The 23016-nt window shown below is 32.6% G+C and overlaps 1 protein-coding gene across 2 annotated transcripts; it reads right to left on the reverse strand.

Annotated features, from left to right (window-relative positions):
- Positions 1-1205: 1205 nt before the first annotated feature.
- LOC143051590 (uncharacterized) lies at positions 1206-21294 on the reverse strand. 2 transcript variants are annotated; one of them, XM_076224476.1, is made up of 2 exons: positions 21191-21294; positions 1206-8166 (listed from the first exon to the last, which is right to left on the reverse strand). In XM_076224476.1, exon 2 carries the CDS (start codon positions 8011-8013, stop codon positions 5869-5871), a length of 2145 nt encoding a protein of 714 aa, XP_076080591.1. In that variant the 5' UTR covers positions 8014-8166; positions 21191-21294; the 3' UTR covers positions 1206-5868. The 2 variants fall into 2 exon arrangements, with proteins under 2 accessions (XP_076080591.1, XP_076080592.1); XM_076224477.1 differs by having other exon boundaries at positions 21109-21241.
- Between the last annotated feature and the right edge of the window lie 1722 nt (positions 21295-23016).

Genomic DNA, 23016 nt, shown 5'->3' on the forward strand with positions numbered 1-23016 from the left:
AAGCTGTTACGTCATTTAGGGGGTCTTCTTAAAAACTGCTACTTTTTTTTTGCCCGACATAGAAAAAATCTGGGGAAAATTACAAAAATTGAGAAATGAATTGTCAATCGTTTAAGACCATTCCCAAAGTGGCACACCTAAAATTGACATTTGGACGCAGTTTCAAAGTTGGATGTTATATGACGGGGTTTTGTTAATTAATTTACGCATCGAACACACCCGTCCTATATATGTAACATCACATTACTTTTAAGTGATTAAAACTAATTTTTTTTAAATAATATTTGCATGTTTGACATGTTTTTTTCTTAAACAATTACGTTTACACCAACAGTCATAATTTCTGTATTATTTAAAAAACGTTTTGTTACACATTTTGTTACATCTTAGTTATACAGTAACCCGGATTGGTCGATCATTGTGAAGTTGCATATATTTATATCGTTGTATTCCTTTTGTTTGTGTTAACCAATTGTCGTTCGGAATTATTTTTTATACATCATTTATTGATCTTGCAATTTCTTGTAATATGGTCACTTGTTGAAATGTGTCTCTCTTTATATTCAACTCAGAACTTTATTCAAGACAGGCTATTGACAAACTTTTAACTGGACAATGAATTAAAGATGACAAACTAAGTCCAAAAATATTATCGTACACTTGGTCTTCCTCATTGTAATGATCACACAAGCTTTTTGCCTTTTTTAATGAGAATTTTCTAACTCAGGAATAGATTACCTCAGCTGTATTTTGTAAAAAAAAATTGGTTCTAAATATGCTCTCCAACTTCGTTCTTAATTTGATTTTTAAATATTTTTTTTAGGATTTGAGTGTCACTGACGAGTCTTTTGTAGACAAAACACTCGTCTGGCGAAACAAATAGATTACAATCCTGGTGTCTATGATGAGTTTGTTTATATCCTTAAAAAGCGGGAGGTTTTGCTAGCCACAAAACTAGGTGCAACTCACCATTTTTTCGTAAAATGTCCTGTACCAAGTCAGGGAAATTACCATTGCTATATTATAGTTCGTTTCTGTTGTGTTGCATTTGAGTGTTGTGTTCTATTGTGTGGTGGTTCACCTCTTATATTTGATGTGTTTCCCTCAGTTTCAGTTTGTAACCAGGGTTTGTTTTCTTCTTAATCGATTTTAAATTTCGAACAGCGGTATACTGTTGCTGCCTTTATCTATGTCATTACAAATCTTAATGCAACAATTTAATTGTATAATAATATAAACACATAATTACAATGTTTCATTATCAACATGATAAATATACAGATTTATTCCCTGCAACAAAAATAACAAAAACAAAACAAAGTACAAGGATGTCCCATCCACACTATCATTTTCTGTTCATTGGACCATGAAAATTATGTAAAATCTCTAATTAGACCATATCATATGGAACATGTGTACTAAGTTTCATGTTGATTGGACTTCAATTTTATCAATAACTACCTCGACCAAAAACTTCAACCTGAAGAAAAACTTTAACCTGAATCTGGACAGACAGACAGATAAACAAAGTGCCCTTAAATGGGACATATGTAAACCTGATAACTGCAGTCTCAATTAAAAAAAAAACACAAATATAGACTTTAGTGTCACAATAACTAAATTTAAGAATGTCAAAAATTTAAATAATAATCAATACTGATAATTCATTACATATATTTTCATGATCAAGTATATTTTCATGGACATGATGGTACATTTTTCATGTATTGAGGAACCTCAAAGTTTTGCATACCAGCTTATACGAAAAACATACTTTATGGAACACTTGAACATGAAATTCTTTTTAAAGGATACCAAATAGCATTGGAGAATCATTGGAAGATTTAGATATCAAGTCAGTCCCAAAAGTGTTAATGTGTACATATTTTAAAATACACTACAAGTTCAACTAGTGTGAATAAGATTTAAAATACACTAAAAATACCACTCATGTGATGTATATCAAATTTCACCTCAACCCAGATAACTAATTCATTAACTCATGAGAATTAGATTTAGAGTACACTACCACATGGTTGATTAAAATTTATAATATAAATGAACTCATGTGAATAGGATTTAAAAAATACAACTCATTGGGAATATATTTTAAAATATGCATAACTCATGCGGACCACTAAAAAATACATTACAACTCAAAGGGATTGAATCTGAAAATACACTATTAGTCGTGTACACTACTTGAAAATACATTACAACTCAAAGGGATTAAATTTGAAATTTAAAAATACACTGTAACTCATGTAGACTACTTTAAAATACATTACAATTCAAGGGAATAAAATTTTGAAAATACACTATAAGCCATGTAAACTACTTGAAAATACATTACAAATCAAGGTAATAAAATTTGAAAATACACTGTAACTCATGTAGACTAACTGAAAAAACATCACAATTCAAGGGGATTAAATCTAAAAATATACTATAACTCATGTAGACTAATCGAAAGAAAAAAAAACACCATTACAACACAAGGGGATTAAATTTGAAAATACACTGTAACTCATGTAGACTACTTGAATATACATTACAACTCAGGGGGATTGAATTTGAATATACACTGTCATTCATGTAGACAACTTGAATATACATTAGAACTCAGGGGAATTAAATTTGAAAATACGCTGTAACTCATGTAGACTACTTGAAAATACATTACAACTCAAGGGGATTAAATTTGAAATTTAAAAATACACTGTAACTCATATAGACCACTTGAAAATACATTACAACTCAAGGGGATTACATTTGAAAATACACTGTAACTCATGTAGACTAATCGCATTTACATTACAACTCAATGGAATTAAATTTAAAAATATACTGTAACTCATGTAGACTACTTAAAAATACATAATATTTCAAGGGGATTAAATTACACTTACAGTTAAGGGATTAAATACACATACTACAACAGTGAACACATGTGGATTAAATACAACATACGTGGATTAAAACATAAAACACACTTCAACTTGTTTGGGTTAAATCTTAAAGTAATTAACAAAACAAGGGATACAATTGATATATTGCGGTCAGCAGAAACCTTGCATTTTCGTGGATATGTGATTTAGTGGTCTGCCAAAATCTAGATACAATTTAAAGAAATTTGTATTTCGTTGAAAATTTAAATTTGTGGATAAAATCTGTATACATTCATTACCACATGCATATTTAATTCATCCAAATGTCAAAATCAAAGTGAGTGATTTGTAAGCACAGAAGTGTAAATATATGCTTTACTTTATCCTTGGGGAGTAAAATCAAATATTTCGTTGTCAATGAAGCTAGTCAATTCAACTGCTATCTGGAGAATGGGAGATATCTTAAATCTCTAAGGTTTATTTTAACAATGACATAATTTATATTTTTAGAACAGATATTAGATTCCTGCACCTCGCAAAAGCTTTGTAATTTTCCTGACATCGTTTTGAGACTTGAATATTTGAGCATATAGCAAATTCATAATTTTCTGGAAATGTTCATGGATAGGATGTATATTATGTTAAGATCAACGCATTATATTTTGTGTATCAAAAAGGTAGTGATAACCCTTGAAGGATTTATATATCAAGTCTGACAGTAACATATGGTTTTGATTGCAGTTTGTGCAATCGTTACCCAACAAATAAATATAATCAATTCAATACTATAAATATGCAAACTTTTTAAAATTTAACCAGCTGCTCCGCAGGGCGCAGCTATATACGACCGCAGAGGTTGAACCCTGAACAGTTGGGGCAAGTATGGACACAACATTCAAGCTGGATTCAGCTCAAAATTTGGATTGTGATTAAATAGTTGACACAGCATAGGTTTCTGACACAGAATGAATGTGGTCTAATGAACTTAAAATATTTTTTTTGCCTTTGAGCAATTCACTATGCTGTTGAATATTAATCCTCTCAAAAAAATGTTTGAAGAAATTTTCTTTTTATTTATGAAATCTGAAATGAGAAAAATTAACCCCCTCCCCCATTTTTTTTTCACATCCCCCTTTCCCTTTTTCCAAAACTGATCTCAATTCAAATTCCTAATGGAGTTTGCAACAATAATTACTCATTTAAATACATCATAAAATATTAAAATGTAAAATAAAGTGCTTGTTATCACTGAATGGTAAAGATTGTTCTAATTTATCAGTTGGTAGTAAAAGTGAATATACATTGTTTATTGTATAAAACAATGATTTAAGTTGATTCAACTACTATTCTGGACAAAGAAAGATAACTCCAATTGAAAATTTCTTGCTATTGCACAATTAGATATTTCTTGCTATTGCGCAATACTGTGCAATTGAAAATATTTGCTATTGCACAATACTGTGCAATTGAAGATTTCTGCTATTGCGCAATACTGTGCAATTGAAAATTGCTTGCTATTGCACAATACTGTGCAATTGAAGATTTCTTGCTATTGCTGAATACTGTGCAATTGAAAATTTCTTGCTATTGCACAATACTTAATATAATAATTTTGGATCCTGATTTGAACCAACTTGAAAACTGGGCCCATAATCAAAAATCTAAGTATATGTTTAGATTCAGCATATCAAAAAAGCCCAAGAATTCAATTTTTGTTAAAATCAAACTTAGTTTAATTTTGGACCCTTTGGACTTTAATGTAGACCAATTTGAAAACGGGACCAAAAATTAAGAATCTACATACACAGTTAGATTTGGCATATCAAAGAACCCCAATTATTCAATTTTTGATGAAATCAAACAAAGTTTAATTTTGGACCCCGATTTGGACCAACTTGAAAACTGGGCCAATAATCAAAAATCTAAGTACATTTTTAAATTCAGCATATCAAAGAACCCCAAGGATTCAATTTTTGTTAAAATCAAACTAAGTTTAATTTTGGACCCTTTGGACCTTAATGTAGACCAATTTGAAAACGGGACCAAAAATTAAGAATCTACATACACAGTTAGATTCGGCATATCAAAGAACCCCAATTATTCAATTTTTGATGAAATCAAACAAAGTTCAATTTTGGACCCTTTGGGCCCCTTATTCCTAAACTGTTGGGATAAAACCTCCCAAAATCAAACCCAACCTTCCTTTTATGGTCATAAACCTTGTGTTTAAATTTCATAGATTTCTATTTGCTTACTAAAGTTATGGTGCGAAAACCGAGAATAATGCTTATTTGGGCCCCTTTTTGGCCCCGAATTCCTAAACTGTTGGGACCAAAACTCCCAAAATCAATCCCAACCTTCCTTTTGTGTTCATAAACCTTGTGTTTAAATTTCATTGATTTCTATTTACTTATACTAAAGTTATTGTACGAAAACCAAAAATAATGCTTATTTGGGCCCTTTTTTGGCCCCTAATTCCTAAACTGTTGAAACCAAAACTCCCAAAATCAATCCCAACCTTCCTTTTGTGGTCATAAACCTTGTGTCAAAATTTCATAGATTTCAATTTAATCAAACTAAAGTTATAGTGCGAAAACCAAGAAAATGCTTATTTGGGCCCTTTTTGGCCCCTAATTCCTAAAATGCTGGGACCAAAACTCCCAAAATCAATCCCAACCTTCCTTTTGTGGTCATAAACCTTGTGTTAAAATTTCATAGATTTCTATTCACTTTTACTAAAGTTAGAGTGCGAAAACTATAAGTATTCGGACGACGACGACGCCAACGTGATAGCAATATACGACGAAAAATTAAAATTTTTGCGGTCGTATAAAAAATGAATTATAACCTCAGCATGAGATCGAAATTTACTTCATTCAAAACTTTGATAAATATACACGTGATAATAAACAATAGCCAATCTATATGGTGGGTTTTTGTTCGATGTTGAAGGCCAAAGGTGCTTGACATTGTCTTATTTTTAGTCATTAGTATGAAATTTCATGTGTCTTTCAAAGCTTGTCTCGTTTTCAAACACTCTAGAACACACATGACACTTATAATAGTTAACAACTGTATGTGACTTTATGTGATATTCTAAGCTTGCCTCGTGTTTAAACTCTTCACAACATACATCACATTTATAAGATTTAAAACCTGAATGTAATTTAATGTGTTTATCAAAACTTGATTTAAATCTAAACACTTTAAAACATTCATCACATTTATAAGAATTTCCAGCTGTACATATATGTAAACTTTTATGATAATCAAAGCTTGCCTTGTGTTTAAACACCTGACAGCAATCATCACATTTATACGGTCTATCTTCAGTGTGTGTTCTCATGTGTCTTTTTACATCTCCTTTTAGATTGAATCCTTTACCACAAACATCACATTCATAAGATTTAACATCACATGTATAAAGGTTATCATCAGCATGTGTTCCCATGTGTCTGGTTAAATATTTATAAGGTTCAACCTCACATTTATAAAGTTGATCTTCAGCATGTGTGCCCACGTGTCTAGTCAAGCTCCCTTTATAATTAAACCCTCTAAAACATAAATGACATTTGTAAGGTTTATCTCCAGTATGGTTTCTCATGTGTATTGCTAAATGGCCTTTCTGATTGAACACTTTATAGCAAACATCACATTCATAAAGATTGTCACCAGTATGTGTTCTCATGTGGGTGGTTAAGGTGTCCCTTTGCTTGAACTCTATACCGCAAACATCACATTTATAAGGTGTATCACTAGTTACTTGCCCCGTATGTAATTTCATGTGTTGATTTAAGCTTCCTCTTTGATTAAAATCTTTGTTACAAACGTCACAGTTATAAGGTTTTTCACCAATATGTGTTCTCGTGTGTTTGGTAAGTGTTCTTGGATCTATACACATTTTACCACATAAATCACATTCAGTAATTCTCTTTTTCATGTGTGTTTTCTTTATGTGTAACCGTAATAAACTCTTCAAATTATATTCTAAACCACACTCATTACATTTAAATTGTTTACTTTTTCCTTTATGCGATGCCATGTGTTTAGTAATATGGTCCTTACTATTAAACCTTCTACAACATAAGTCACATCTATAAGGTTTTTCACCAGTATGTAATCTCATGTGTACAGTTAAGTTGCCTTTATCTTTATGCGATGCCATGTGTTTAGTCATATGCCCCTTACTATTAAACCTTCTACAACATAAGTCACATTTATAAGGTTTTTCACCAGTATGTAATCTCATGTGTACAGTTAAGTTGGGTTTATGATTAAACCGTTTGCAACATACATCACATTTGTGAGGTTTATCACCAGTATGTGTTCTCATGTGGATAGTTAAGATGCTTTTTTTATAGAACCCTCTACAGCAGATTTCACATTTCATAGGTGGTTCATCAACAGAATGTATTTGTTTGTGTTGTTTTAAACCTCGTTTGGTTTTAAAGACTTTACAACATACATCACATTTATAAGGATTATCACCAGTATGTGTTTTCGTGTGAGTCTGTAAACGTTTTTCCATGGGATGTGTTTTCATATGGGTTTTTAAGTTGCCATTTGTACTGAACTCTTTTTGACATATATCACATTTATAAGGTGGGTGTACTCTCATGTGTACAAGTAAATCAGTTTCCCGAAAGAAGTTTTTATCACATACACTACATACAAACGTTTCATCAGATGTTTGGGTTCTCATGTGTCCTTGCAATACAGAATTCTCTGAATCACTCTCCGCTTTGATATCTATATCAAATTTTGATGGTGTAATTCCTGTATTTATTCTCAATTCTGAATTACAACTCCATTCTTCATCATACACAGTTTGGTCCTCAATTTTACATCTTGTTTGGTCCAGTGGTGCATGGTAATCATTTGTCACAGTAGCAGAGTCTTCCGAGGATTGGCGATTGGCATGGCAATGATTCGTCACAGTAGTGAAGTCTTCTGAGGATCGCCGATTGGCATGGCAATGATTCGTCACAGTAGAGGAGTCTCCCGAGGATTGCCGATTGGCATGACAATGATTCGTCAAAGTTGCGGAGTCACCTGAGGATTGCCGATTGACATGGCAACGAGTCTCATCAACAGAGATAACTGCATCAACTTCGTTATAAGACATAGCTTCTAATGTAGTTCTTTGTCCGTCTAGTGATAAATGTCTATATTTCTTCTGTGTGGTATTTGTCTTAGAAACGATAAACTTTAAGTGTATACAGTTAGAATAATGAAGGCAACCATGGAATTACTTGATCGACATTGGTCTTCTTGTAGGCTGAAAATATATATTTATTCACTTCATTATTTAACTTATGTCATGTATGTCACAACCTATAAAGAATTAATGATTATGTCACTAAGTAACTAACACTTTAGTGACCAATATATTATGCATCAGTGACAGCTATGAATATAGTTAACTTTAGCTTGGAATCAATAGTAAATGGTAAAAAGAAATTATTTCTAATAATATGTTCACATCATACAGAAAAAACGCAAAGATAATTGAAATTATTTGAATAGAAAAAAATTAAGGACTTTGGAAAATATCGAGGGGCTGCTTATTACTTATTTCTACGATTACATGGTATAGTAGTGTTTAACTTTTTCACAAAAGATGCTGAAATTGGAGCATCAAAAATCAACTTTATGTTTCTTATTACAGCGGAAAGGTACACGATTTACTTTTACCAAACGTCGCTTTCTACGGGAATGCAAACACTTAACATCGCGCCAAGAGTTAACTCCCTTGAAACTGTATCATTATAATAATAATTCCTTCATTACACAAGAGACACATGTATATAGTAGAAGGCCTCGTCAACAAATTTGATCGATTTTGGGTTGACGCAATAACATACAGATGTATATGATATCATTGGAAAGAGGAGAACATGTCTCATTGCAAGATAGATGAGGAGGTTCTCTGCAATTGTCACGATTTTATTAAGTTCGAATCAAAGGTCAAATAATTTTGTTTCAAGGAAAACGTTGACACGTGTTTAGAAAGCTGGTCGTCCCTACATGGTTTGGAGGTTGACATTTGTAGAGAGAATCTAGGGGCGGATCCAGCCATTTTAAAAAGGGGGGATTCCCAACCCAAAGTAAAGGGGAGGGGAGTTCCAACTATATGCTCCCATTCAAATGCATTGATCGTCCAAAAAAATGGGGGGTTCCAACCTCTGCAGATATTTTCAGGTTTGTTTGAATGTTTGAGACATGTACTACAGTCTCTACCCATATGGGACCCATTAGTAGTTTCCATTGGAAACTTTCAGACCTAGGCAATAGGAATTTCAGATTTTCTCTTCCATTGATATAGCAGGGCAGTTCGGCAGTGTCGGTTTTGATTGAATTTTGTATCCGGGGTAACCCTGTCTCATTTTATCTAAAGCACACAAACATTTAAACTAGAGGCCTCTAAGATCCTTTGTCGCTCACCTTGGTATAGGTGCATATCATAAACAAAGGAAACAGATGAATTCATGACAAAATTGTGTTTTGGTGATGGTGATGTGTTTGTAGATTTTATTTAATCATGTTAATTGAACATTCTTGCTCCTTACAATAATCTCTATCTATATTAAACTTGGCCCAGTACTTTAAGTATTTTGTCAAAATTTACAAAATTCAAAGGAGTAGGTCCGGTAATGACCGATTTTGGCCTCTAATTTCAGGTTTATCTGACGAAAGATTTTGATCACTTTTTAAACACTGAAGTGTATTTTATTTGAATCAATTAGTTTATGTGAAAGATTTGAACTGATTTAGTCATTAAAAATGACCCGAATCAAGCTCAAAATATGAAAAATTTAGCAAATATATATATGCTGAAAAATGTCACTTTTCAGATGGTTTTTGTCAGAAATGAAAGTGGCCGCATCCGTGTTCATCCTCAACCTTTATATATGTTACGTATTATCATCAAATACAACTTACATTTCAATATTAAGGATGAACACGAATGCGGCCACTTTCATTTCACACGAAAACCATCTAAAATTTAACTAAAATGCTAAAATTGTGAAGATGGGCCAGGTGAGCTAAAAAGGATATCAGATACATAGAAAAAGTACACCTGTTACAGTTTTGCACTTTTATACTTTGAGGACTGGCTGAGTTGGTATGTTTTATTTTATTACATTGGATTATGTATTGGGAAAGTTAACTGTCTGGTAATAAGACCCTTCACAGCCTGGCTTGGGAAATGGTTAGCATGACTTATTGGTGCTATAGTACCCGATATATAAGCATTGTTTTGTCAAAAACAGCCCATATTTATGTAGCAGAAGCATTCTACTTTCCAATAAGTAACTAAAAGTTTACATTTTAACAACTATGTAAAACTGCTATATTTTGGTGCCAAAAAGGGGTCTTACTGTACCTACTCCTTTATGAAAATTGTTAAAAATTGACTATAAAGGGCAATATCTCCTTAAGGGGTCAATTGACCGTTTTGATCATGCTGAATTATTTGTAGGTCTTACTTTGCTATACATTATTGCTGTTTACAGTTTATCTGTATCTATATAAATAATATTTAAGATATAACCAAAAGCTGCAAAATATTCTTAAAATTACCGATTCAGTGGTAGCAACCCAACAACGGGTTGCCTGATTGGTTTACAAATTTCAGGGCAGACAGACCGTGACTTTTCGAAGAAATTTATCCTGGTCAGATTTGCCCTAAATGCTTTGGTTTCTGAGATATGAGCCAAAAACTGCATTTTACTCTACATGTATGTACTATTCTAAGCCATGACACCCATCTTGGTTCACAGGCGGGATCATCAAACACATTTTTTAAACTAAATACCCTACATTGCCCTAATGATGATTGTGGACAAGTTTGGTTAAAAATAGTTTCAGAGGAGAAGATTTTTTAAAAAGATTACTAAAATGTTGGAAAAATGGTTAAAAATTGACTATAAAGGGCAATAACTCCTTAAGGGGTCAACTAACAATTTTGGTCATGCTGACTTATTTGCAGATATCTAACTTTGCTGAACATTATTGCGGTTACAGTTTATCTTTATCTTTTATAATATTCAAGATAATAAGCAAAACCTGCAAAATTTCCTTAAAATTACTAATTTCGGGAGCAGCAACCCAACAATGGGTTGTCCAATTTGTCTGAAAATTTCAGGGCAAATACATGTAGATCTTGACCTGATAAACAATTTTTCCCCATGTCAGATTTGCTCTAAATGCTTTGGTTTCAGAGATACTGTATAGCGGGTTATTTTCGAGGGGTGACAATTTTGGCTTATTTACGCAGATAAAACAAAATCGCCAAAATAAATTCTGCCAATTTAAAACAGCACATTCAAAGGCATTCATAAGGTTTTGAATCTGTCAAAATAAAAACCGGCAAAATATTTCGTATACCTTGCTCAATGAAAATCGTGAAATTTTACACCCACGAAAATAACCCGCTATACTGTATAAGCCAAAATCTACATTTTACCCCTATGTTCTATTTTTAGCCCTGGTGGCCATCTTGAATGGTTGGCTGGGTCACTGGACACATTTTTTAAACTAGATACCCCAATGATGATTGTGGCCAAGTTTGGTTAAATTTGGCCCAGTAGTTTCAGAGGAAAAGTTTTTTGTAAAAGTTAACAATGACGATGAAGGACACGGATGACGGACACCAAGTGATGAGATAGGCTCACTTGTCCCTTTGGGCCAGGTGAGCTAAAAAGGATATCAGATACATAGAAAAAGTACACCTGTTACAGTTTTGCACTTTTATACTTTGAGGACTGGCTGAGTTGGTATGTTTTATTTTATTACATTGGATTATGTATTGGGAAAGTTAACTGTCTGGTAATAAGACCCTTCACGGCCTGGCTTGGGAAATGGTTAGCATGACTTATTGGTGCTATAGTACCCGATATATAAGCATTGTTTTGTCAAAACAGCCCATATTTATGTAGCAGAAGCATTCTACTTTCCAATAAGTAACTAAAAGTTTACATTTTAACAACTATGTAAAACTGCTATATTTTGGTGCCAAAAAGGGGTCTTACTGTACCTACTCCTTTATGAAAATTGTTAAAAATTGACTATAAAGGGCAATATCTCCTTAAGGGGTCAATTGACCGTTTTGATCATGCTGAATTATTTGTAGGTCTTACTTTGCTGTATATTATTGCTGTTTACAGTTTATCTGTATCTATATAAATAATATTTAAGATATAACCAAAAGCTGCAAAATATTCTTAAAATTACCGATTCAGTGGTAGCAACCCAACAACAAGCTAAAAAGGATATCAGATACATAGAAAAAGTACACCTGTTACAGTTTTGCACTTTTATACTTTGAGGACTGGCTGAGTTGGTATGTTTTATTTTATTACATTGGATTATGTATGGGTAAGGTTAACTGTCTGGCAATAAGACCCTTCACGGCCTGGCTTGGGAAATGGTTAGACAAATGCTCACATTAATCTGTACCAAAACAGGTTCCAAACGTCTTCATTTATACACCATAACTCATGGTGAGGATCGCTATAAAGGATGATCATATGGCGACAAGAGGGAGCAGGGGCGGATGCAGGAATTTTCGAAAGGGGGGTGCTAACCCAGGGCACCCAGGTCAAAGGGGGGGTGCAAAACATATGTCCCGATACAAATGCATTGATCGGCAAAAATAAAGGGGGGTGCGCACCCCCGGAAATCCCCCCCCCCCTGGATCCGCCCCTGTGCTGACAGGGTACACATTTACAACTTTCACTCAGCTGTTATCTTACAGTAAACATGACCTATCAACATTTCCCAATTTGAATTTTTTTCGATAAGATTAGATACAAAAGATCAGATTGATTGATTGATTGTTGGTTGCTTAACGTCCAGTGGCAAATATTTCATGCATATTCAGGACGAGAACAAGTTCACAATAAATACAATTAGGTAGGTTGATATGATAGAGGCCATCTGGGATGATGGTCGGGGAAATTTGGACTGCCACTGGGAAATGAGGGTATCTTGGATAGGGACAGAAATTTTGCCTTACAACAGGCCACCTACGGACCCCTCAAAAGAGTTGTTGTAAGAGTTCTTAACGTGCAAAGAGCGTGGCACTCTCTTTACACGAGGCATCGGATTTAACGTCCCCTTCTGACGGACGTGACTGCGAACTTGATACATCCCGCACAGCATGCACAGCCAAACGGACGCCCCACTTCGGCAAGCGTTTTACTGCCGGTCGGGAGAAGACCAATTGACCATATTTCTATACCCCAGTCACCCTTGGGGGACAAAAGATCAGAGATATATGCTTTAGATATTTGCATTCATAAGTTGCCTTTTTTTGTCTTTTGATAGAAGATGTTCTAAGTATTTATGTGTAAACATCATTGTCGTTCCATCATGCTGCATTTATATTAAATGATTATATTGTTCATATGTATTGATGTTTTCTTCAGCTGTATAAAATACACAATGCATTCTTACATTCTTATTTTTTTTTAAAGGGGAGCTTCTTTATGATTCAAGAGTTTGTAAAGTTTATTTTTAATTATTTTTTTTTTGGGGGGGGGACAGGATAGGGGGAATGGTGAGCTTCTGTGCAAATCTCATAACAATCCATTGGTGTTAACAAACTTACAATAGGCAGATTCCATGTAAGAAATGAAAATGTCTGTCAAAATGAATAAATAAATAAAAATAATAATTACTGTTATTTTAAAGATAATCTGTGAATGTTTTGATGAATAATGATGTTAGATGAATTGAAAAAATGCAAAAAATTTGACAGAATTAACTCCCATTTTTTTACACAATGTTTATGTGTCGCAATGCTTTATTTTGACACTTGTCATGCTTGTATACTGGTATTTTATAGTGTAGTCTGGTTATTCAAACATCCCTGTTCCCAAATCAGTTACTTTTTTTAGTCAAAAACATCTGTGATATATATATTTTTTTCACTTTCAAATATTTTGCTTTATAGCTCAGTGTCTGTCAATAAATCTTATGTCAGGAATATTGCTGTAAAAACTTTCGAAATCATTGTTGGTTCCAATATATGCCAGTTAAAACTGTAAATCATGCTGTGCATAAAAAAAAAACACATGTTGATCCTTTTATTTAACTTTATTCAAGCAATAGTTTAAACTTTTAAATATGTTTCCTACATAAGATCTGTCAAACTTGTTTTCTTATGTCTGGAAACATTTGAATGTGCTAACAGTTAAAGTTGTTTGACCTGAGGTGAAATCTTGTTAGATGTTAGGCTGCAGTATTTTCCAGGAGTTTTAAAAATGACTTTCAACTAGGATTTGATTTCCAATGTCAGTAAAAAAAAACAAATATATATTGTCTGTCAAAATATCTTATGTATGAAGAATCTTATGTCAGAATCAAGTCTGTCAAAATCTTATGTCAGAAACTCAATTTGTCTGTCAAATCTTATGTCAGAAAAAATAAAGTCTGTCAAATCTTATGTCAGAAAAAAAAAGTCTGTCTAATCTTATGTATGAAAAAAAAAGTCTGTCAAATCTTATGTATGAAAAAATAAAGTCTGTCAAATCTTACGTCAGAAATGATAAAGTCTGTCAAATCTTATGTCAGAAATGATAAAGTCTGTCAAATCTTATGTCTGAAACAATAAAATCTGTCAAATCTTATGTCAGAAACATAACATTTAAGGCTTCGTTTATTTAAAAAGGATGATGCTCATAATTTTTTTTTGGGTTAAATTGTCTTTATCTTTATTAGTAAAGCATGTATTTAAAAACAGAAGTTCATTGCTTATGATTTTTGCCTAACATGCTTATGGGAGTTGTTTCACTTTCTTAATAATACTTGATAGATGCATAGTTCTTGGGGAAAAGTTTATCAAATAATATGAATATAAAGGTGCTTATTTTTTACAGTGGGTTGTAATGTTCTTCCAATGAGGGTTACCCCTCATTTGGAGTATTGTTCCCAACCTGTTAAAGGTCTATCTTTGTGCATAATTCAAAATTGGAAATTTCAACAAGCATCTAATATTCTTACTCAAGAAAATAAACCCTGGTCTGCTAGCTACATGTTCATCTTTTCTACTGATTTAATAACTAGAATCATGCAAACAGACTTAAGAAAAAGGCATGTAAGCTCATCATACAAATATGACACTTTTTCTAGACAATCCAGATCGTGCAAAATACTTCGCTAAAAATTGTAACCTTTAAAATTGTTGTTGCGCACTAAAAAAAAACACGGAAACTTTCAAAAGTTGGCAGGTATGTAACAAGTCTTACTATTTTTATGCCCCATTTATGGGCATTATGTTTTCTGGTCTGTCCGTCCGTCCTGCTTCAGGTTAAAGTTTATGGTCGAGGTAGTTTTTGATGAAGTTGAAATCCAATCAACTTGAAACTTAGTACACACTAGAACACACCCGTGATATCGTGGGTCGGTGACTGAATTAAAGTATATAAATATGCGTAAGCCTTATTTTAGTATTGGTATTGTCATCTGATAAAGTAATGCCGATTATAAGATGTACAGTTTTTTCTTCTTTCAAAATCTTTCTGTTTGAACCCGTCGACCTGGAACTTATCAATTATTGGTAATATTAATCATTTGGAAAACAAAAGGGCCTGGAATGGAGTATTTTTTAATCAACAGCATTGTCTTGTATTAGTTATAAATAAGTTGAATTCTTTGATTCCATGTTTTACGTCATGCCGGCAAACAAATTGAAAACTGTATATATACGCATTATTTTAAGTCCAGATTTTTAGTATTCATATTGTCATCTTAGAAAGTCATACTTTAATTAAAATACTACAATAGGGAACAATGTGACAATGATTGAATTTAGTAGTGTCAACCCTGTGATTATGACCCGTGTATTTAGCAAAATCCTAATGGTGCGCCTGTCAGATGCGGAACGTATAGATAAGGTAATAGGTAACATGTGAATATACTATTGGTATCGGTATCCGATTCGACCCGGAACTTGTTAATTATTGGCAATATTAATTATGTGGAAAACAAAAGGGTCTGGAGTGGTGTAATTTTTAATCAACACCGTTGTCCTATATTAGCTATATATATAAAGTTAAATTCTTTGATTTGTCGTTTTTACCCCATGACGGCTGACAAATTGGACCTCGTTATTTTAGTATTATAGATGTGTTCCTTATGATGTGATCTTTCTAATTTTACTGCCAAATTAAAGATTTGACCTAATTTTTTCCTTGGTCCACTGAACATAAAATGATTGTACGGATGGGAAATCCATGTACTTATGACACATTCTTGTTTGAAGAAAAAAAATATGTCATAACGATAATGGTACAAAGCAGTCTGGGTTAGTGGGGCTGCTTTTATGGTAATTCAAGTTACCTTTTATTCACCTTCTTCCACCTCAGAGCAATCAGCTCTTGGATTATCATGTTGTTTTAGTGTCACAGGAAATTTTACCTCATGGTATTTTGACCCCGGGAATGATAACACTCCAATACAAATAGAGTTTTTATCACGTTGTTTCCGTGTTACAGGAAACTATATATATATATAAGGATATTATGGTTTAGTTGTTAACTAGCATGGCTAGTAACATAGCTTTGTCATAGCTGCGCTTGACTAAATTTCATACCAAACATGTCCGCAGGACTGCGTATCATCATCCTCTGCGCTAGCCTTAGCTGACAATAAGCTACCCTCATCTAAGCATACATGCAAGCTACACCACTGTGACAAGGAAGAGTAAATAGATTGCATGTGTTGTTTGTGTGTGGTAGTCAAAATAATTGTGATGTCTTAAAAGGCTTATATATTCTTCAAAGGGACAATTTTTTTCAAGACATTTCTAACAATTGTTATAATTTTATAAATTTAAATAAATCTTGTAACATGTCTAAATTTTTATGGCTCTTGACCCACTTATGGAAAAACTGGGCTGTTATATTTGTGACTGTTTTGAATTAAGGAGATCAGGTCTGAACACTGACACTAAGTCAAGTAAATAATTTGAGAATAAATACATATATAGATATAGGAAGATGTGGTGTGAGTGCCAATGAGACAACTCTCCATACAAATAACAATTTAAAAAGTAAACGGTCGAGGTAGTTTTTGATGAAGTTGAAATCCAATCAACTTGAAACTTAGTACACACTAGAACACACCCTTGATATCGTGGGTCGGTGACTGAATTAAAGTATATAAATATGATAAACGGGAAGCTTAATACAAAAATTTATGATAAAAGAGATGATTTTTCATTTCCTATTGGTAATTATCCATTTTTAGATGGTGACGTTCCCTTGTCACCATCTTATGGTGTTTATATATCTCAACTTGTACGATTCGCTCGTGTATGTAACAATGTATTAGATTTTAGCGAGAGAAATTTATGTATTACTGAAAAATTATTACACCAGGGTTTTCGATATCACAAACTGGTCAAAACATTTACTAAATTTTATCACCGGTATAAGGAAATAATTCGTAAATATAACTCAACATGCAGACATCTTATACGTTCAGGTATTTCACATCCAAAATTTTATGGAAATATTCTTTATAAAGCACAAAAATGTCAGTATTCTCCTCAGAAACTAACAAAACCTTTAAATAGACTTATTAAAAGGGGATATAGTTACGATACTGTTGTCAGGTCATTAAAGATTGCATATTTTGGCTTTAACATTGATTCACTGATAGGATCTTTGCATCGGAACTAAACACATTTATTTCTAAAAAAACAGTTGTTGGCATGACACGGGTTATGTTCTTCTCATATATTTTATGATAGTATGATACTAAACCCCTAACGGGAGGGATTGTACCTGATATTCATATGATGAAGACATAATCTTTCAATCAGTTTAATTGAGGTCTGGAGCTGGCATGTCAGTTAACTGCTAGTAGTCTGTTGTTATTTATGTATTATTGTTATTTTATTTATTTTCTTTTGTTACATCTTTTGACATCAGACTCGGACTTCTCTTGAACTGAATTTTAATGTGCGTATTGTTATTCTTTTACTTTTCTACATTGGCTAGAGGTATAGGGGGAGGGTTGAGATCTCATAAACATGTTTAACCCCGCCGCAATTTTGCGCCTGTCCCAAGTCAGGAGCCTCTGGCCTTTGTTAGTCTTGTATGATTTTAAATTTTAGTTTCTTGTGTATAATTCGGAGTTTAGTATGACGTCCATTATCACTGTACTATTATGCATATTTTAGGGGCCAGCTGAGGGACACCTACGGGTGCGGGAATTCTCGCTACATTGAAGACCCATTGGTTGCCTTCGGCTGTTGTTTGCTCTATGGTCGGGTGGTTGTCGCTTTGACATATTCACCATTTCCTTTCTCAATTTTATCATTATAGGTTAAAGTACGGCCTTCAACACGGAGCCTTAGCTCACACCGAACAACAAGCTATAAAGGGCCCCAAAATTACTAGTGTAAAACCATTCAAACGGGAAAACCAACGGTCTAATCTATATAAACAAAACGAGAAACGAGAAACATGCATGTATAATGTAATTTTATTATTCTTTTATTCACAATATCAGGGATGATTCCAGGTGTTTTCAAACGGGTCCCTTGAACATCAAATTGGGAATTTTTATTCTAATTGGGAATTTTTTAAGCATAAAATCTAAGACGAAATAACAATACTTTCCTGTAAAAACGGAAAATGTATATTATTAAGTTTAACCTGTACACTGATGTTCATGTAAGTTTTGAATAATTCTGGATGGGCTACTGTTATTACATGAATATCATTGAACATGATGCACTACTAGTCTATCATCTTAGCTATAGTTACCTAGGCCTATTACAAAAACATATATTTCAGCTAACACAAACCACTTAAAAAAATCATTCATCGGGTATTTTTTCAACAGCAGGTCATCTCTATAAATTTACCTTGATTCAAATGGATTTCAAATTGAACTGGTCAATTGTCGAATTCAGAAAAGCAATTACAAAAGTTCATATACTTAATTGATAAGATATTTAAAGCATTGAACCAGCGTTCTTTAAAATTATTTGGATCATCTTCAAAACTTTTGAAATAGTTCCATAATGATGACATCGTATTTTATGAATGGTCTATCATCAATATTATTTTCAAAAAACGCTCAAACTTTTGTCTTTTGAGGAAATAATTTCTTTTACAAAACAAGTTTTCATCATATTATATAACCGCATCTGCTGGGTGATTTACTTTTACGAGATCGGCGCCCATTAAACTTTATCCATCAATGTTATATCAAAATTTGAATTTGCTCTCTGCCGAGGTCTGCTTTGACACCCATTTTATCAACCTGCTGGGCGATCTGCTTTTACAAGATCGAATACTCCCATAACATATTAATAAACATGATAAATTGAATTCGGCTGCTAAAATGTTTGCCACATGTTGACATAATTAAATCTTTGTTAATAAAATGCGACCATAAACAGCATTCTTATCCGGACAACAAACTATGAAAAATTATAGTTGCCCTAATCGGTGACAGAAACTTTTCCGGAAATATCGATTTTTATTTTATTTTCCTGAATTGGGAATTCATTTTCATGTATATTTTTTTGGGGCCGCTGGCCGAATTAAGGGCCGCTTAGCGGCCCTAAACTATATAGTGGAATCATCCCTGAATATATATGTGGTTTTTAGCTTGATTCTGACCAATGCTTATATTCCAAATATATATGTATATATATGTCTCTATTATTGTTGTTGTTACCAATTATGTAAATCAATTGTATCTGATTTTATGCCCTTTATTAGTCCAAATAATTATGACGTCTTGAAAGGTTATTATAATTTTTTTCTTTGAGACTAGCCCTTTATGGGCCCTGTAATTTGGGAAATTTATAAAAATATTCTATTCTATTCTATTCTATTCTATTCTTTCAAGACCTCATAATTATTTGGACGCATAATTATTTGAATACAGAATTTGGACTATTTGTGTGGATATTGTATGAATTTGTAATTTGTTTAAGAATAAAGGACATAAAGAATAAAGGACATAAAGAATATAAAAATATTTGAATTTAATTTGAATGTTTTAGATTTTCAATTCTCGATTTTAATGATTGGAATTCATCTCCATTTGAAAAGCATCTAGAATCTAGTACTTATCAATTATGCTCACTGCCACTGTCAATATATATATATGTAGGACTCTAAAGTGCAATGGTACTCTAAAGTGTGATGGTCACGCTAAAGTGTGATGGTCTACGCTAAAATACGATGGTGTCTCACGCTTAAGTGCGATGGTTGTTTGTTCGCTAAAGTACGATGGTATTTCACGCTAAAGTGCGATGGAACAAAAAGTTAAGATTAGAGGGATCAAAACATCGAGGTTTAAACATAGTTTTTTTTATAGCAAAAGCTAGTATGCTAAGGTATAACATATGTGATAGGCTTCATAATTTACCGATAGGCTAAAGTGATTGTTTCTAAATTAAAAAGACTGACCAAAGTACGTAACAATTGCTAAAAAGGTAATTTATGTGTCGCAAAATATTATATTTTATGTGAAATGAAGCGTATTGACTATTTGGATAATTGGTGTAGATTGCCGTTACACTAATGGGAACACATCCTCTTACAATCGTCCTTTTTACATTACAGATACAAAATTTGATTATTGTCGGAATATGTAACAATTATTTGTTTAATTTAAATGAGAGGGAAAAGCAATGTTTGCCGAGCTTAATGTTCTCCTTTTTTTGTAGCGACTATAGATCATGATCACTATACATCCATGTTATATTTTTCTGCAATGTAGAAACTAGACATTTGGATGAAAACTTGAAGTTCTTATGAATGAAACATTTGTTAGTTGTCTTCCGGTGTGTTCATTTTTAGTTTGTATAAACGACTGTTAACGTCATAATCCATCTACGTTTCTTACGTCTATACTTTCGCAGAACTTCGGACTTTAGCCACAGCCACTTGTTTCTATCCATTGGAAGACCCACTATCAACGTAAATGATGCCTGTGACTTTAGCGTATGGAGGAATCGCACTTTAGCGTAGACCATCGCACTTTAGCGTGACCATCGTACTTTAGCGTCCCCATCGCACTTTAGTGTCCTTCATATATATCCACGGTTTTTTTAAATTGAAAAGTGGGTCGAGTTGGTGAAAAAGGGCAATTTGCCAGGGGGCGAGTTGTCGTAGATTTATATATAATTTTAGTCGTCTTGAAAACTTTGGCACTCGAACCAAATCATATTTCTACCTGTTACCTGTTACCTAGTCTTTATCTTCCTCCTTTAGCAGGAATAATTAAAAAAAAATAATGATATTAAATTAACTGTGTAAACATACCAAAAGTTTTTGTTTGAATGGTGTGCGACAATCTACATTTTTCTGTTCAAGGGAGATAATCAATCTTTAAATAAATGTACCTATGGAGCACAAAGTTAACAATAGTGTTTCCTTTACTAGATATATGTAAGAAATAAGTAGTAAGAAGATTCTGGACTATTATACTAATTAACGTTTAAATAATAGTCCCAGGTAGATTTATTGATAGTCGGCATGATATGATCTAGCACAGTAATCATGAGCTCTGTCTCAACCTGTTTTCTATAACTATAACACATAGTAGTCTCAGGTCTCAACCAAGTTAGTAGATATTAATAAAAACTCTATATTAACCTTAAGGAGTATGTACCCTTGTGGTGATTCAATGCTATTAAAACATATGGAAATTTTATAGAAAATCCACAGCCTTTATCATTGTACTCTCATATTTGGCAATTCGATGACTGATAGATATAGAATTATTGCATAATAATAATAATAATAATAATAATAAATTCTTTATTTAAAGAGGGTAACTCAATTAGAAATAGTCTAATTTTCATTGAGGCCCTCAAACAAAATACATGCATACAACATTCATACATTCATACATTAAATTACAATATATATTACTAGTATATACACAATTCAATCATTGAAATATGCAAAGGGTAATAAATGACAATATTTGATATAGTTTTGTTAGAGGAAAACAAATTAGTTGACTTGCATATAATTTTCAAGAAAATGATTATAACTATGTTTCTTGAATAATTCCACATTAGGACATTTTTTTATTTCGAGTGGTAAATTATTCCATACTTTGGTTGCAGAATAATGAAAAGATTTTTTATAAAAATTTGTATTTGGTCTTGGAACAAAAAGATCATTATTAGAGACAGATCGTAAGTTGTGGCGTTGCACATCATCAATATTTAGTATTGCTAAGTAATCAGGTGTTAGCCCATTTACAATTTTATACATTAGAATTGATTGTTGGTATTTTATTCTTTTGGTAAAAGATAGCCATTTTAAAGAAGAAAACATGAAATTAGATGGAATAGAAATATCGCATTCCAGTATAATTCTTGCTACTCTTTTTTGAAGTTTTATGATTCTATCTGAATCTTTTTGTAATAAATTTCCCCAAACTGAACTACAATAGTCTATATATGGTAGAATATATGCATTATAAAATAGTTGCCTTGTGTGTATTGGCAAATATACTTTAATTTTATATAAAAGTGATACTTTAGATGAGATAATTTTACATATACGATCAACATGATCTTCCCAGCTTTGTTCATCAATGTCTATTCCAAGTAATTTGAAAGAATGGACATTCTCAATACATGTTTCGTTGACGGTAATACATAATTCTGATAGTTGTTTAAGTTTTTGTTTTGAACCCAATTTCATACACTTAGTTTTTTGTGCATTGATTTTCATACTGTTATTGTTACAATAAGATTGTATAGCATTTAAATCATTTTGCAATATGCTGTTTATTTTTTCAATGTTTTTATCATGAAAATGCAATGTTGAATCATCAGCATATAAATCCATATTGCATTGTTTAACATGAAGTGGTAAATCATTTATATATATTAAAAATAACAGCGGACCTAAAATAGAACCTTGAGGCACTCCATACTTTACAAACGATTTATCAGATTTAATGTTAGCGTATTGGACTTCTTGTTGTCTGTCAGACAAATATGATTTTATCCAATCTATTATATGTTTTCCGATATGATAAAATTTTAACTTTTCTAGAAGTATGGCATGGTTAATAAGGTCAAAAGCCTTACTGAAATCTAAAAACACTGTACCAACTAGTTCTCCAT

The sequence above is a fragment of the Mytilus galloprovincialis genome, chromosome 11 (assembly GCF_965363235.1).
Source record: "Mytilus galloprovincialis chromosome 11, xbMytGall1.hap1.1, whole genome shotgun sequence".
In the NCBI taxonomy this organism is placed as follows: domain Eukaryota; kingdom Metazoa; phylum Mollusca; class Bivalvia; order Mytilida; family Mytilidae; genus Mytilus; species Mytilus galloprovincialis.

Excerpts from the sequence above, each read along its gene's own strand:
- LOC143051590 (XM_076224476.1), bottom strand. The coding sequence starts at position 8,013 with ATGTCTTATAACGAAGTTGATGCAGTTATCTCTGTTGATGAGACTCGT.